The sequence below is a fragment of the Megascapheus bottae genome, chromosome 8 (genome assembly GCF_031878675.1).
Source record: "Megascapheus bottae isolate mThoBot1 chromosome 8, mThoBot2.hap1, whole genome shotgun sequence".
In the NCBI taxonomy this organism is placed as follows: domain Eukaryota; kingdom Metazoa; phylum Chordata; class Mammalia; order Rodentia; family Geomyidae; genus Megascapheus; species Megascapheus bottae.
The window spans coordinates 58,422,811-58,438,291 of NC_143516.1; the positions used below are offsets into that span (position 1 = coordinate 58,422,811).

Genomic DNA, 15,481 nt, shown 5'->3' on the forward strand with positions numbered 1-15,481 from the left:
ACGATTTGTAGCATGAGGATGCAGTGGACTTCAGATTCTCAGTCAGGCTATAGCACATCTTCTTTATGGAAGTGATTTGTTCCTCTGTTAACTTCTTGAAAGCCCAGTAATAATAGCTGCCATAATATAGGCCATTTTGGCCATTTAGTAAGGGAAATGAAGGGAGGTGGATTAGGCCATGATATGATGGTTGTGGTAAACTTTTTTTTTTGGTGCTAGTACTGGGGCTTGAACTCAGGGCTTAGGCACTTTCCCTCGGCTTTTGGTGCTAAAGGCTGGTCCTGAATCATCTGAGTCACAGATCTGCTTATGGGTTTTTGGTGGTGAATTGGAAATAAGAGTCTCATGGACTTTCCTGTCTGGGCTGGCTTTAAACCTCGATTTCTCAGACCTCAGCCTCCTGAGTAATTACAATTGCAGGAGAGAGACACCAGCATCCAGCTAACATTTCATATCTTTAATCATTTCATCTAAGGTGAATATGGCAAAAATGTTAATAGTTTTGAAATGTAGGTGGTTATGATGGAGCATATTTGCCGTGTTGTCAACATTTTTTTCCTGTCAACTACAATATTTGAACATAAAAGTGCAATTTTATAAGGAAAGGGGTCTTTTCAGTTAATGTACTATATGTGGAATCCTTGTTGTGAAGTAAGAATCTAGTTATTCTTCTCTCTCTCTCTCTCCCCTTCCCCCCCTCGCCCGGCAGTGTCCCAATTCCTGTCCCCCAGGTCACTCAGGATATCCAGGCCTGCCAGGCATGAGGGTAAGAGAACCATCTTATTATTTTCTTTTCTTTTTTTTTTTTTTTTTTTTGCCAGTCCTGGGCTTGAGCTCAGGGCCTGAGCACTGTCCTTGGACTTTTCTCAAGGCTAGAGCTCTACCACTTGAGCCTCAGCACCACTTCCGGCTTTTTTCTATGTATGTGGTACCAAGGAATCAAACCCGGGTCTTCATGCATGCTAGGTAAGCACTTTAACCACTAGGCCAAACTCCCGGCCCCTATTATTTTATTTTCTAAAGGAACTGTCTGTAGGAAATGGAGCCTTTACTTGAAGCACAGGCCTTCTTGTATAGACCCATTTGGATAGGGTCAAGTCTGAGTTTACTTAATTTGTAGTACAGATTCAATTTGGAAATTCAGACTGTTCTTCCTGCCAGGCCCTAGAGACCGTGGTGCTTCATTATAATTGAGTGTTTAGTTCAGGGAAGAAATGCCATTAAAACATATTGAATTAGCTTGACGCTGGTGGCTCGGGTCTGTAATTCTAGCTACTCAGGTGGCTGAGACTTGAGGATCATGGTTCAGAGACAGTCCTGGCAGGAAATTCTGAGACTCTTACCTGCAATTAGCCATCAAAAACCTGGAAGTGGGGCTGTAGTTCAAGTGGTAGCATGCCAGCCTTGAGTGAAAAAGCTGAGATATGGGGCCAAACTCTGAGTTTAATTCTAGTACTAGCATGTGTGTACATGTGTACACATGTGTGTATACACTGATTGAGACCCTTGAACACAAAAATCAAGAGAGAAGTCAGTTTCATGTAGAGGACTAGTCATGGGAGTATAAAGAGAGTAGTTTGTACATCATCTATTTGAGACTTGTTAGGCATAATAAGTAGAAAAACTCTACAGAGTAAGCAGAAAAAGAGACTACTATATTTTTCTCTTACTTTGCCATCTTGATTACTTCATTTTCTATTCCTGATATTTCATAAAGTCAAAAGAATAAATGCCAAATGCTAGTGGTAAAGGGTTTTCTTTCTGTTGTTGCTGAATTTTAGCTGCAATTTAATTTAAGTAACTTCTCATAAGATGGCACCTACCCTTATAGTAGTGGTGCTTAGGCCAAAAACTACTTTGACAGGAAAGATTAACCCCTAAGTTTAGCACTGAGCATAGGAAGAGGCAGAAAGCTGTGCTTCTGTGAGTGAGTCCAACTTCTAATCCAGCTTTTCCTTTGTCTTCAGAAAAGGGCAGGAATGGAGGAAGGCATCAGAGAAGGAGACAGGGGCTCGGGTTGTGGCTCCCAAAAGCTGTGGGCATGGAAGACTCTGTGCTCAGCCCAGCTTTGGCAGGAGTAAGGCTGGGAAACAGGGGTCTCAGGAGGAGTGGGCAAATACCTGCCCATCAAGTTGCTCAATGGGTTAAGGGAGCAATAGCAGTTTAGCACAGGGGTTCCAACAAACTAATACTGGTGTATCATACATAACATTTGTGTAATACACATGATACTCATAAGGCCATGTAAGGCAGCAATGTGGTGTGTGTGTGTGTGTGTGTGTGTGTGTGTGTGTGTATACTCAGGGCCTTTTGTTTGCTTGTTTTGCTCATGGCTGGCAATCTATCACTTGAGCCATGGCTCTATTTCTGGACTTTTTTCTTTTTCCTAATCCTGGAGTTTGAACTCAGGGCCTGGACACTGTCCTTGGGCTTTCTCAAGGCTAGCACTCTGCCCCTTGAGCCACAGCACCATTCCAGCTTTTCCTGTGTATGTGGTACAGAGGACTGGAACCCAGGACTTCATGTGTGCTGGGCAGGCCCTCTACCACCAGGCCGTGCTCTTGGCTACAGTTGTTCTTTTTAATGGACTTGTAAGATTCTATTGTGTACAGGTACCACAATTTTTTTTATCCATTTATCTATTGTAGGGCATCTGGCCTGTACTTCTGACTTTTTTGCTGGTTCGGTTTATACTGGTTAATTGTAGATAAGAGTCTTAGATTTGTCTTCCCAGGCTGGCTTTAGCCCAAGACCCTCAGACCTCAGCCACCTGAGTAGGTAGGGTGACAGGATGTTCATGGATCAGAGCTAGGGGAGTAAGGACCCCTTTGTGAACTACTTTTGGTACCAGGCCTCACAAAATTTTATTGATTTTTGCATTTTTAGGGTCATAAAGGGGCCAAGGGAGAAATTGGAGAACCAGGAAGACAAGGGCACAAGGTAAAGAAAGTAAATGTTAAATTGTGACTAAGTAGTAGTAGTCATTGGAATTATAACTATAAGGAGTCGTTATAGGAAGTAATGGTGTGATCTTTTACATTTTATTCTTCTTTTTCAACTAATATTTGCTGTATAGTCATTTTCTTTGGGAGTGAAGAGTTGGGAAGGCAATTTAGGAATGTCATCAATCTTTAGTATTCTTTTAACTCCTTGCCTAAAATTAATCTGTTGAATAATACCACATATGCAGGATAAATCACCCAATTCTCTGTACACTATTACAGTTTGACATTTATTTTAAAAGTCTTTTATTACCTGGTCTGTGAATAATTGAGGTGTTTTCCTTATCTGGAAGGTAATGCTGGGTTTCTAATGTTAAATTGGACTAAGACAGGAAAATACCATGTACTTTGGAAATTTCTCCACATGCCTATACCTCCATAGAATCTTAACATTTGTAATTTTGAGGATACAACAAAAATTTTACAAGTATTGCTGTGTGCCAAGGTTTGTGCTAAGTGCTGGGAACACAGGTATGAAGAATATATGTCTGATCACAGGTGGCTGGTCACATTAAATATGACATATTTATATAGTAGAATCTGAACTACCCACACAAGACAAGTGTGGAGTGACCTCACTTGCATATGCTTGCGAGGAGCTCCGCAGAGCGAGCCCACAGTGGTCTTTAGTTACTTCCTGGCCTCTGTACCTGATTTCTCCTTTTTTGGCACCAAGCACACTTTGCTCTCTCCGAACCTGAATTTCTGCTGCCAATATAGGGAAGTCATCTGGACATCCAAAACTGTAATTGTAGTCAATGGGAAATGTATTCTGAGAGTGTTTGGAAATAGCACAGTAAAAAAATGTAATTTAACAATATGACATTTCTTCAGATTATTTCACATTTTTTGTCATTTCAACCTTTAAATGGTACTCTTGGAAAGGTAGGTAAGAAGACGGGATAGAGCCTGTCACTTGGGGGTGGGGGCTCCCAGGTGGACCAAACCTAATGAGCTCAGGGGAAGCTCTCAGATGGGCCAGTCCTAAACCCAGAGCAGATGATAATGCAGAGCCCGGAGGCTGGAAGTCTGAACTCACTGTCTAACTTTGTCCTGAATTTATTCTATCATTTGGCTAAGGAATATTTTAAACTTGCTTATAAGTGGAGAAATGAACACTGAAACTTTGATCATTAAAATACAGTGTAGTGTCGTAGAATCATTCAGGGAATTTCAGAGGACTTGAATGGCAGACAGAGAAAGGAAGCCTCTGTCTATGTTCATCGGTGCTCTTTTTCAGGGTGAAGAAGGAGACCAAGGAGAACTTGGAGAAGTTGGAGCTCAAGGCCCTCCAGTAAAGTGCTTTTAACAATATTTATCTACAGTGTACACATGTGTGAAAAATGATGTGGAATATTTTCAAGATAGTGTTTTAAATCATAGTCTGAACATAATATTCTCTATTTTTCCACTAACACATCTTTGGGAGAACTACTTCCTTTCAGAATAAGAAAAGGTCCCCATGATACATTTGAGCGTTTTTTGTTTTTTGTTTTTTTAGCAAAAGAAAGTTCTCCATATAATTGATACATTTAATAGTAGTTTCTATAGCCAGGCAAATAGAAAGCAAATAGCAAACACTGAGCAAAAGACAGTGATGTCTTTTTTGTATGCTGTAGTGTTATTCATGAAATAATGGAATAAGTGTAGAATACCAGGTTAGTGTGGCTCAGTCCAACATGTGAGTGTTACAGCTAGCACAAGCGCAATTGCCCCTAACCATGCCTCTGTGTGTGTGTGTGTGTGTGTGTGTGTGAGAGAGAGAGAGAGAGAGAGAGAGAGAGAGAGAGAGAGAGAGAGAGAGAGAGAAAGAAAGAAAAGTATGAGAGAAAGAGAGATTGAGTGTGTGTGTGTGTTGTGTGTGTGTGACAGAGAGAGGGAGAGAGAGAGAGGGAGAGAGGAGAGAGAGAGAGAGAGAGAGAGAGAGAGAGAGAGAGAGAGAGAGAGAGAGAGAGAGAGAGAGAGAGAGAGAGAGAGAGAGACAGAGACAGAGACAGAGAGAGAGAGACAGACACCTGAGGCTTGAACCCTGGGCTTTTCATTCAAGACTGGTGCTCTACCACTTTGAACTGTGCCACTGAATCCATCTTTTTGCTCATTAATTAGAGATAAGTCTCATGAGCCCAGGCTGGTCATCAGATCTCAGCCTTCTGAGTAGGATTACAGGTGTGAGCCTGTGGTCTCGCTGAGCCATATGTTTTCATGAAGAGTGAGTCTATTAGGCTTCACTTTGATGCTGCTTACAGTGCGTGTCTACCCAGGGTTCAGAGAGGTGTGCAAATTGGCACTAACCAGGAGTTTAAAGGAAATGAGCAAAGACACCTCTGTATGTAGCAATCATAAGAAGTTGGAGGATGCTGTGGAGGAGGCCGGGCTGTTTCTGCCAGACCCAGAGCCTTTGCTAAGAGTTGGATGCTTATTTCACCCATGGGAGAGAAGGGTGGCCAATGTAAAAAACACATTGAAGCATGAACTCAGGATGTAAAGTTTGCCCAATTGGCTGGTGTTCCCATGCAAGCCATAACTCCAGCCCAGGTTTTTATGGGTTATTCTGTGAATGGAGTCTCACAGACTTTTTTGACCACAGTCTTCTGAGTTGCTAGGATCACAAGTATGAACCACCAGTGTCTAGCTCTGAAACAATTTTTTTTTGTAAAATAGGCTTTGACATTGGTAGTTGTGCCAGCTCAATTGGCATAGGGTTTAGGGTAAGCCTAATGAATTTTATAAAAAGATAATATGCCACAAAAATTCTTGCATTTTTCTTTATTAACCAGAAAAATGTATCTAAAGAATGGCACTCTTTCTTAGTGTTGCCATTTCCTAGTTTTTATTTTTTGCTGGTATTTGGAGGTGGAATTCAGGACCCCATGTTAATAGCACCTAAATCATACCATGGATGTTCTTGCTTTAGTTTTCTTTTTAAAGAGTCTTCTGCTGGCTTTGAATTGCATGCTCCCACCTTCTGCCTGGTGAGGGGGTGGCAGGTAGAAGCAAGTTGCCAGGCCCAGCCTGTGCTGTTATTCTTGGTTATGATTCAAACAAGCAAACAAACAAAAAACCCAAAACAACACTTGGATCAGCTTCTGTGACCAAACTTGAACTTTTGGAAGAGCATACTTTTAAATACAATAATCGATTCTTCATTGTACATTGCAGGGAACTCAAGGTTTGAGAGGCATCACTGGCATTGTTGGAGACAAAGGAGAAAAAGTAAGATGGTGATGATAATGTGATAACAAGTTGTTTGAAGTATTGTAAGATTAAGGTTAAACCGCTTAAAATAATCTTTCTCTGTCTTTCCCTCCCTCCCTGCCTTCCTCCTTTTGTTCTTTCATCCTTTTGTGTGTGTGTGCTGATGTGGTAGTGGGATTGGGGATTGTATAAGGCCATCAGAGCCATTTCCATCATGCAAAGGTTGGACTCTGTGCCGCTAATTGAAGATGAATGATGAACACAAGTTCTTTGTTGGGTCTTACAAACCCTTTTCCCCTGGGATGCCTCTGCTCGGCTCTACTTCTCAGGGCCCAAGAGGTCCAAGGCACTGTGGTCCCTTTGCTCCTCTTGCCACATGCCCTTGGTTCTGTGTCTGAACCTGCTGTCAAAAGTTTTGTAGTTTCAATTCTTAGGACAGATGAGAACCTGGGCCTCCTGGGGTGGTGATCTAACGCTCTGGTGGCTTCCTTCTCATTCCTCAGTCCGGGTTCTTAAAGTCCTTGGGACTTTTATCTCCAATTAACCACTAGAAAACCAGAAGTGGGGCTGTGACTCAAGGGGTAGGGCAGTAGCCTTGAGCTGAAGAGCTCAGGGACAATGCCCAGGCCCAGAGTTCAAGCCTTATGACTCACCAAAAAAAAAGGAGGAGGAGAAAGAGGAAGAGGAAGAGGAGGAAGAGGAGGAGGAGGAAGAGAAAGAGGAGGAGGAGGAGGAGGAGGAGGAGGAGGAAGAGAAAGAGGAGGAGGAGGAGGAAGAGAAAGAGGAGGAGGAGGAGGAGGAGGAGGAGGAGGAGGGGAGGGGGAGGGAAAAGAAAAAAGAAAAGAAAGGAAACATATTGAGAAATACTCAACACATCCAGTACTCCTGGGCCTGGAGGATGGTGGCCAAGCCCCAATTAGTCCCCATGAATGAGCACAGTGTTCCTAGATAATGTAGTTGAGGTGCAGTGTTAACTTCAAGTATCCAAGTGGTAGCTGATATTTTATTGAAGAACTGTGGGTGACATAATTAGATGTAAGCCAGTTTTCATGTCTGATTAGGTGCACCAAGGTCATGGCTGAATACAATTTGTATTAAAACATAAGTCTTTTTTTTTATCTGGCTATTAAATTTCTTTAAGAAAATGGCTTTGTTACTTAACATACATGACTGATCTCATTTAACATGCATGACTGACTTCATTATACAAGCATGACCAATATCAGTTTTACTTCTTTGTCTACTTCTTTGTAGGGTGCTCGGGGCTTGGATGGGGAGCCTGGACCACAGGGCCTTCCTGGGGCACCGGTGAGTGAAGGCCTTTATTCACATTTTATAGCAATAATGGGTTATTCTAATACATACATTTGTGTGTGCACACAAAAAGCATGTATATGTGAATGATTAAAAAATGGAAACACAGCCAGAAGAGTTTTTATTTATTCAAAAATTAGAATCTTCCTTTGGGCACAGAGATACATACCTCCAACATATGTGTGTGTGTGTGTGTGTGTGTGTGTGTGTGTGTGTGTGTGTGTGTGTGTGTGTGTGTGTGCGCGCACCCATCCTGGGGCTTAAACTCAGGGTCTAGGCATTGTCCCTGAGCTTCTTTTGCTGGTGCTCTCTCTTGAACCATAGCTCCAGTTCTGGCTTTTCAGTGGTTAAGTAAAGAGTCTCATGGGTTTTCCTCTCAGGCTGGCTTGGAGCTGCAGTTCTTAGATCTCAGCCTCCTAAGAGCTAGGATTACAGGCATGAGCCACTGGCGCCCCAGTTCCAATTTGAATTTTTTTTTTTTGCCAGTCCTGGGCTTGAGCTCAGGGCCTGAGCACTGTCCTTGGACTTTCTCAAGGCTGGAGCTCTACCACTTGAGTCTCAGCACCACTTCCAGCTTTTTTTCCCTATGTATGTGGTGCCAAGGAATCAAACCCGGGCCTTCATGCATGCAAAGCAAGCATTCCACCACTAGGCCAACTTCCTGGTCCCCAATTTGATTTTTTTGTATGGAGTAAGAATTATTTAAAAATCTATCTTAGGTATTTAAGTGTTTCACTTAAACATTTGTTTCCTATGCTGTCCTTTTGTTCCGACATCAGGATTCCTGACGTATGGTCATTTGCTTTTCTAACTTTCTGCTCCTATGGTTTCTCAAATAATTATTCCATACTTTGATGATTGTATGTACATATGTCATTATATGAGACTGCCTCAAGCCTTTCTGAGAAGTAAATAGACAAAACACTGATCTAATAGCAATCACACAGAAAAAGTAGACAAGATAAGAACATAATTTCTCACTATTAAGATCCTGTGGTCTAGGTCCGGGAGTTTGGCCTAGTGGTAGAGTGCTTGCCTAGCATGCACGAAGACCCGGGTTCGATTCCTTGGTACCATGTACATAGAAAAAAATCAGAAGTGGTGCTGAGGCTCAAGTGGTAGAGCTCTAGCCTTGAGAAAAGTCCAACGACAGTGCTCAGGCCCTGAGCTCAAGCCCAGGACTGAAAAAAAAAAAAAAAAAAAAGATCCTGTGGTCCTGTGGTCTAGTGGGAGAGAGAGAATGTAACTCTGATAAACCACAAAAATCTAGTGTTTAGATCTGAACACTGGTGGTTCATTCCTATAATCTTAGCTAATCAGAAGCTCGACAGTTGAAGGTGGTGATGGTGATTCAGAGCCAGCTATAGCAGACAAATCCTTGGAACTCATAGCTCCAAATAACCCACAAAAATCTGGAACTGGAGGCATGACTTAAGTGGTAGAATGAAATTATAAAAGTGGTATGAGTAGAAACTATAAAGTGATAGCATGAAGTCCAGAGGTCAAGCTCAGTGTGCGCGTGCACGCATGCACACACACACACACACACACACACACACACACACACACACACGAGTCAAGTGCTAGAGCATATAAACGAGGCCATTCATGCAAGAGGACTTTAGCAGAAGATGTGTTGGGGGAGCCATTCTGGGTTGGAAGCAGATGGATTGAACTGCATACATGTGCTTCATAAAGTGTCCTACACATGCAGCCCCTTTCTAGAGCTAGAGACTTCCCAGAGCTGAGACTGAAGAGACAAGGGGGAACCATGTTGTGCAGGAGGATGTGGAATGCCCAGCTAAGCACCTTCGGCACTGATTCACCCAAGGGTTGGTGTGGTTAAACTATTCAGAAATGGGGTTCCCTGCACCCCCATCCCCCTGCCCTGGGAGGCTGCTTAAATTAGATGTAATAGGAACTGAGTAAGTTGGATAGAAATCATTATTACTGACTGGGGATTCAATAATGGCAAAGAATTGGAACCTGGGTCACAGTAACAGTCAGCAAGGTTGGCTTACGTGCAGATGTAGCACACCGATTGCTGGCTGATGTCTGGAACTTCTTCCATCCATACACCACAGCAGGGCCGTGCATTTCAAGTGAAAACAAAGCCCATACAAAACTTCACAGTCCTGACAGCTATACCAACTCTCTTTTGTGTGCTCGCTCTGGGGCTTGAACTTAGTGCCTGGATGCTGTCCCTGGATCTTTTCACTCAAGGCAGGCACTCGACCTCTGGAGCTACAGCTCCACTTCGGGCTTTTGGAGGAGTGGGGGGAGGGGAGCTGTGTTCATGATCTTTCCTGCTTGGGCCAATCATGGTCCTCAGATGTCAGCCTCCTGAGTAGCTAGGATTACGGTGTGAGCCACTGACACTTAGCTCACAATGTCAATTTTAAAGGCTTTAACTATTATAATAAAAAGAGTTCTTGAACCTACACATCTGTGATAGATTGAGGTCAATGACAGAGCAATGGTTGGCTCCTAGGAGTGAAGTTTTCTAATTTTGAAAGTTGCCAGTCAATAACTTTTGCTTATATTAACAAAACTGTGCTTTCACACAGGGTGACCAAGGGCAGCGGGGACCTCCAGGAGAAACTGGGCCCAAGGGAGACAGGGTGAGTACTGTCGGCCTGCACACTGCATGGGCATGCCCCCCTCAGGACACTACAGTTTTGTTTGTTTTCTCCTCTGCCTGCAGGGAGGACAAGGCCCCAGAGGACTGCCTGGAGTCCCGGGGCCCAAAGGAGATGCGGTAGGTCCTTGGTAGTTGTGGGCACAGAATAAATCTTTCGCAAATGCACTAAAAGAGTCATGCTTGTATGTCTAAGACTGTGTGCTTCATGCATATCTTTAGGGCTTGCCAGGTGTGGATGGCCGAGATGGGATCCCTGGAATGCCAGGAACAAAGGTGGGTGACCATGTACCTGGTTGGCTGTGTCACTTCAGGTGACCCTGTGACTTTAGGTGACTGTGTGACTGAGGATGACTATATGTCTGACTTTGGGTGGCCATGTGACTTCAAGTGACGATGTGACTTTGGGTGGCCATGTGACTCTGGTCACTTTGGGTGACTGTGAGAGTTTGGGGATGAATGGTGCCATCTCTGCCCCAGCCACCTGAACACAGAATTTCCATCATAGTATTTACCAGAAGGTTTGTCTGGCCTTTTAGTTTTAAATCAAGTGTCACACACAGATTTTTCTCCTGGTTGCTTTTCAAAACTCGATACAGTGGCTCCACTGATGAAAGCAGGCTGGAGGAAAATGTGCTTACCTAAATTTATGTCCTGAGTCCTCGCCGCCCCCCCTCCAGTTAAGTAACATTTGGCAAGTGCACACAAGGTCGTCTGTACTCCTAGAAGCCAGGCCAATGTTTCTGTGAGTTAACGGAGATGAGGACTGGTGTTTCTCAGAAGCGTGTGTAAAGCTGAGTATGTGATGCTTTCTCCCAGGGCGAGCCCGGGAAGCCTGGGCCTCCGGGGGACGCTGGTGCACAGGGGCTGCCGGTGAGTGCTTGGCTGTTCACCTGCTTACCCAAAGTTTCACACTGTGAATTCAGAGGAGAGACTGTGTGTGGTAATTTTTGAGGATGATGTAATGATTTATTTTTAGTTTGTACTTTTGTATTTTTTCTCCAAAGAGTTTGCAGTTTCTCTAATCACTCTAAACAAAAGCAATGCGTTTATGTTTAGGGTCTTGGTCTTATACTATTTGGCTCTGTGTATGACATTATAGATTCTCTGAACTATGGAACACTCAAATTGATGTTTGTAGCATGCAGGTGCCAAAAACTCATATGGATTTCACTGCATGTATTCTTGACTCTTTGAAGGCAAAATTATCAAATGAACAAATCTGATAATAACAGGGATTGGCCCATACTACAAAACATGCACTTTTTTTGTGGGGAGGGGGGTGGTTGAGTGCTGGGGTTTGAATGCACAGGCCTCACACTCTATCTAGCTCCACTGATTTGCTCATGGTTGCTGCTCTGCCAGTTGAGCCATGCCTCCCATTGTGGATTTTTGCTGGTTAATAGAAGATAAGAGTCTCAAGGATTTGTCTTCCTGTGCTGGCTTCAAGCGAACATCTTCAGATCTCAGCCTCCAGATGCTAGGATAACAGGTGTGAGCCACTGACACCTGGCTGGCATCTGGACTTCTTATGCCATGAGACTGTGTGGAGTGCTGGTACAGGATTCTGAATCTGGCATCCTTCTGCCATTCTCTTCTGCTCCAAAGCCCCTCCCATTTGTGGCTCCTCTGTTCCTGAGCCATGTGATGTATAGCATTTTTCCGCCCTCAAGGCTGCTGCCCACCTGAGCAGAGTACTAGACCGTAGCCTGGAGGCTCATCTTTCACAGATGGCTTTGGATTTGCTTTAGGGTGTTCAACCCAATTGAGCCAGATAACAGACACGCAATGCCCCGTGCACTATGTGCAGTCATATACCTGACGAGCTCAGGAACAAGGTGCCTGCTCCTGGACACCATGCATCTGAGGGTGCTGGTGCTCCTCGAGTTCTGGGCAGGCCACTGGGGCCAGGAGTCCTACAGAGCTCACTAAGACTACATTCTGTGTGCACTTTTTCAGGGAGTACCTGGAATTCCTGGTGCAAAGGGTGTTGCTGGTGAAAAGGTAAATTTAACTAATATTTATTCCTTTAAGAACACACAGTTTATAATTTTAACATCTCCACTCTATCTTTTATATTTAACTCCTGGGAGAAATACCAAAAGTAAAGGTTTTACAACTTCAAATGCTAATCTTTTCCTACTTGAACATGAGGCTTCCTACATGAGAATGTTCATTTCTTACTATTTAAAGTGAGGCAGACATTATATGATAGAACCTTATGATACTCAGATAATTTACCTTTAACTGAAGAAAGAGATGGTAATAATTATGCCCATATCAACCAGCACATGTATTTTACCTAGCAAGCAAGTAACAACAATAGATGAAAAAATAAAAGAGAGAAAAAGCAACTGTGCTTTGAAATATTAGAGGTAGGCCGGGAGTTTGGCCTAGTGGTTAAAGTGCTTGCCTAGCATGCACGAAGACCCGGGTTCGATTCCTTGGTACCACATACATAGAAAAATGCCAGAAGTGGTGCTGAGGCTCAAGTGGTAGAGCTCTAGCCTTGAGAAAGTCCAAGGACAGTGCTCAGACCCTGAGCTCAAGCCCAGGACTGACAAAAAAAAATATTAGAGGTAAAATGTGGTAGTGCAAAGCTGGCAGTGGTGATGCCTGTGGACTGGCCTCAGGCACAGCGCCCTGAGCACACTGGCCCATGCAGGCCCATGAGTTTTCTGTGATGGCTTCTCCTGGAACATGCCTTTCCAGAAGCAGGATGGTGTGGCATTCTCCACAGCACCTCCCTTTGTTTTCTTCTGCCAGCTTGATTTTTTTCTTAGTTTACCAGTATCAATACAAGTGAAAGGGCTCAAAGGAAATGAGTCAGAAGTATAAGTGGTAAAAGGAAAGATGGCTATAACCAATACTATGAAGGAAGACAGATCTTCAAGTCCAAAGGGATTCTTGAGTGTGTGTGTGTGTGTGCATGTGTATGCGTGGTTTTTTTTCTGGGCTTGACCTTAAGACTGGGAGGCTGTTTCTGAGCTCTTTTGATCAAGGCTATCATTCTACATTTGAGCCACAGCTCTACTTTTGTCTTTTTGGTGATGAATTTGGTGGATAATTGAACTCTTCTGACCAGACTGGCTTTGAACCACACTCCTCAGATCTCAGCATGCTGAGTAGCTGGGATTGCAAGTGTGAGCCACCTATGTCCAGCTAGGGATCCCTTTACATAAAGAAATTTTAGTTTTTCACCTTTAATATACTTCTTGGACAATACTTACTGGATGTGGAAGCATTCATTAAGAAAGAAACTCTACAAAAGAAAATATATAAAGAGAAAAATGGTTCAGGCTGCTTATCTACCAGGGTCTGGGTGTGGGCAGGCGGGTGGTTAGGGCTGCTCTGAGTGCTTGTTTGCCTACAGGGAAGCCCAGGAACTCCAGGGAAGCCAGGTCTGCTGGGGAATTCTGGAAAACCGGTAAGCCACCCTCTTCCATTCCCATCCACGGATGTTACCAAGGGACACTGATTGACGTTTCCTCTACTCTTGTTCTTGGGCCAGGGCCAGCAGGGGCCTGCAGGAGAGGAGGGGCCCAGAGGACCCAGGGGACTTCCTGTGAGTATTGCGTTCCCCCAAACACTTGCTTAGCACTGATTCATCCCCATAGTCCTTCCCCAAGTGCTTGCCTAGCACCCATTCATCAAGAAGGCCCACTGGTGTTTGTGTGAATCGACAACGAGACTGCCATTCAGATGTACAGAGAAAGGTGACTAAACAGGCACAATGACTTTCTACTCTTACTTCAGGTTGAAAAGAATATTTTCATGTGCCAGGGCTAGGACTTGACTGAGGGCCTCACATTCTTGCTTAGCATTTTTGCTCAAGGCTGGAACTCTACCACCTGAGTCACAAGTTCAACTTTTAACTCATTAATTAGAGGTTAGAGTTTCATGGATGTTTTTCCTGCTCAGGCTAGCTTTGGACCCTTATCCTCAGATTGCAGGCTCCTGAGTAGGTAGGATTACAGGTATGAGCCAGCAGCATTTGACTTCTTAAACAGGGATGATTGGACAGAGATGTATGTAAAAATACAGAGCATCCAAACCCTCAAACCCCATAGGACTAGGTATGACCTTTCCTTTCCTTTCCATTCTGTTCCCTCCCTCTTTCTTTCTTTCTTTCTTTCTTTCTTTCTTTCTTTCTTTCTTTCTTTCTTTCTTTCTTTCTTTCTTTCTTTCCTTTTTTGGCAGTCTTAGGACTTAGAGTGTGGACCTTTGCTCAACTCTAGTGCTCTACCACTTGAGTCACAGGGCTTTTTAGAGTAGTTTATTGGAGTTAAAAGTCTCATAGACTTTCCTGCCCAGGCTGGCTTTGAACCACAACCGTTAGGTTTCAGCCTTTTTGTAAGGCTCCCAGCTTACATTTTTGATATTCGAATTCTGTCTTTACTCTGGTTCCTTCTGATTCTATTGTCAGTCAGAATGGGATATCAAGGACAGCAAAAAAAACAATCTTTCTATGCCAGCGGAGTGCAGGTTTAGCATCACAGCTGCTGGAGTACGCAGCTTGATCTGTCATTTAACAAGTCTGTTGTGGTCACTGATGTTGAGACATATATATTCTCAGGAAATGTATTATTAGCTAATAATCTCAGTGTTCCATTTAGCTGAACATGTTAGAAATAAAACAATTTTTATCAGACTACATAAGACAAAGACACTGTGCAGTGCCAGGAGTGTGACCTAGTGGTAGAGTGCTTGCCTAGCATGCACGAAGCCCTGGGTTTGATTCCTCCATACCACATACACAGAAAAAGCCAGAAGTGGTGCTGTGGCTTAGATGGTAGAGTGTTAGCCTTAAGAAAGTCCAAGGATGGTGCCCAGGCCCTGAGTTCAAGCCCCAGGACTGGAATTAACAACAACAATAAAAAGACTGTATCTACTTCTCAAATGCCAAAGCTGATAGATGCATGTGATTTTTCCAGAAGTTATTTTTTTTTGCCAGTTTAGGATTTCAAAAATTTGCAAACTCAGATTTCAAATTTTAAAAAAGTAAAATTGAACCACAAAATAAAATAAATGTTTCTGTACCTTCATAAATGAATTACATGTCTTACACCAACTTAATCCTTTAAGACCTATTTAGAGCAAGAATGAGTGAAAGGAAGTCTAATTTCTTCATCAGTTTCTACGATCAGTACCTTTTAGAAGTTGCAGAAGTGGTTCACAGGCAAACATCTCTGCACTTCTTTCTTGCTCTTTGTGGGTAAAGGTCATTTGCCAGGCATGTTTTAAAGTGTTCAGTAAGACTGAAAATTGACTGTGCTCTAGACCCTATGCAAAATCCCAAACCTGCCTCAACTGCAAGAATGCAGAGCTCAGA

The 15,481-nt window shown here is 43.4% G+C and overlaps 1 protein-coding gene across 2 annotated transcripts in view; it reads left to right on the forward strand.

Moving 5' to 3' along the window:
- Col9a1 (collagen type IX alpha 1 chain) overlaps positions 1–15,481 on the forward strand; it is a 48,966-nt gene that overhangs the window by 21,251 nt on the left and 12,234 nt on the right. For both annotated transcript variants that reach the window (XM_090338492.1, XM_090338494.1), the window contains 12 exons: positions 710–766; positions 2,887–2,940; positions 4,243–4,296; positions 6,162–6,215; positions 7,452–7,505; positions 10,079–10,132; positions 10,216–10,269; positions 10,372–10,425; positions 10,969–11,022; positions 12,109–12,153; positions 13,523–13,576; positions 13,661–13,714. In XM_090338492.1, the coding sequence (XP_090194618.1) occupies positions 710–766; positions 2,887–2,940; positions 4,243–4,296; positions 6,162–6,215; positions 7,452–7,505; positions 10,079–10,132; positions 10,216–10,269; positions 10,372–10,425; positions 10,969–11,022; positions 12,109–12,153; positions 13,523–13,576; positions 13,661–13,714 (642 nt within the window). The remainder of the gene's footprint in view (positions 1–709; positions 767–2,886; positions 2,941–4,242; positions 4,297–6,161; positions 6,216–7,451; positions 7,506–10,078; positions 10,133–10,215; positions 10,270–10,371; positions 10,426–10,968; positions 11,023–12,108; positions 12,154–13,522; positions 13,577–13,660; positions 13,715–15,481) is intronic.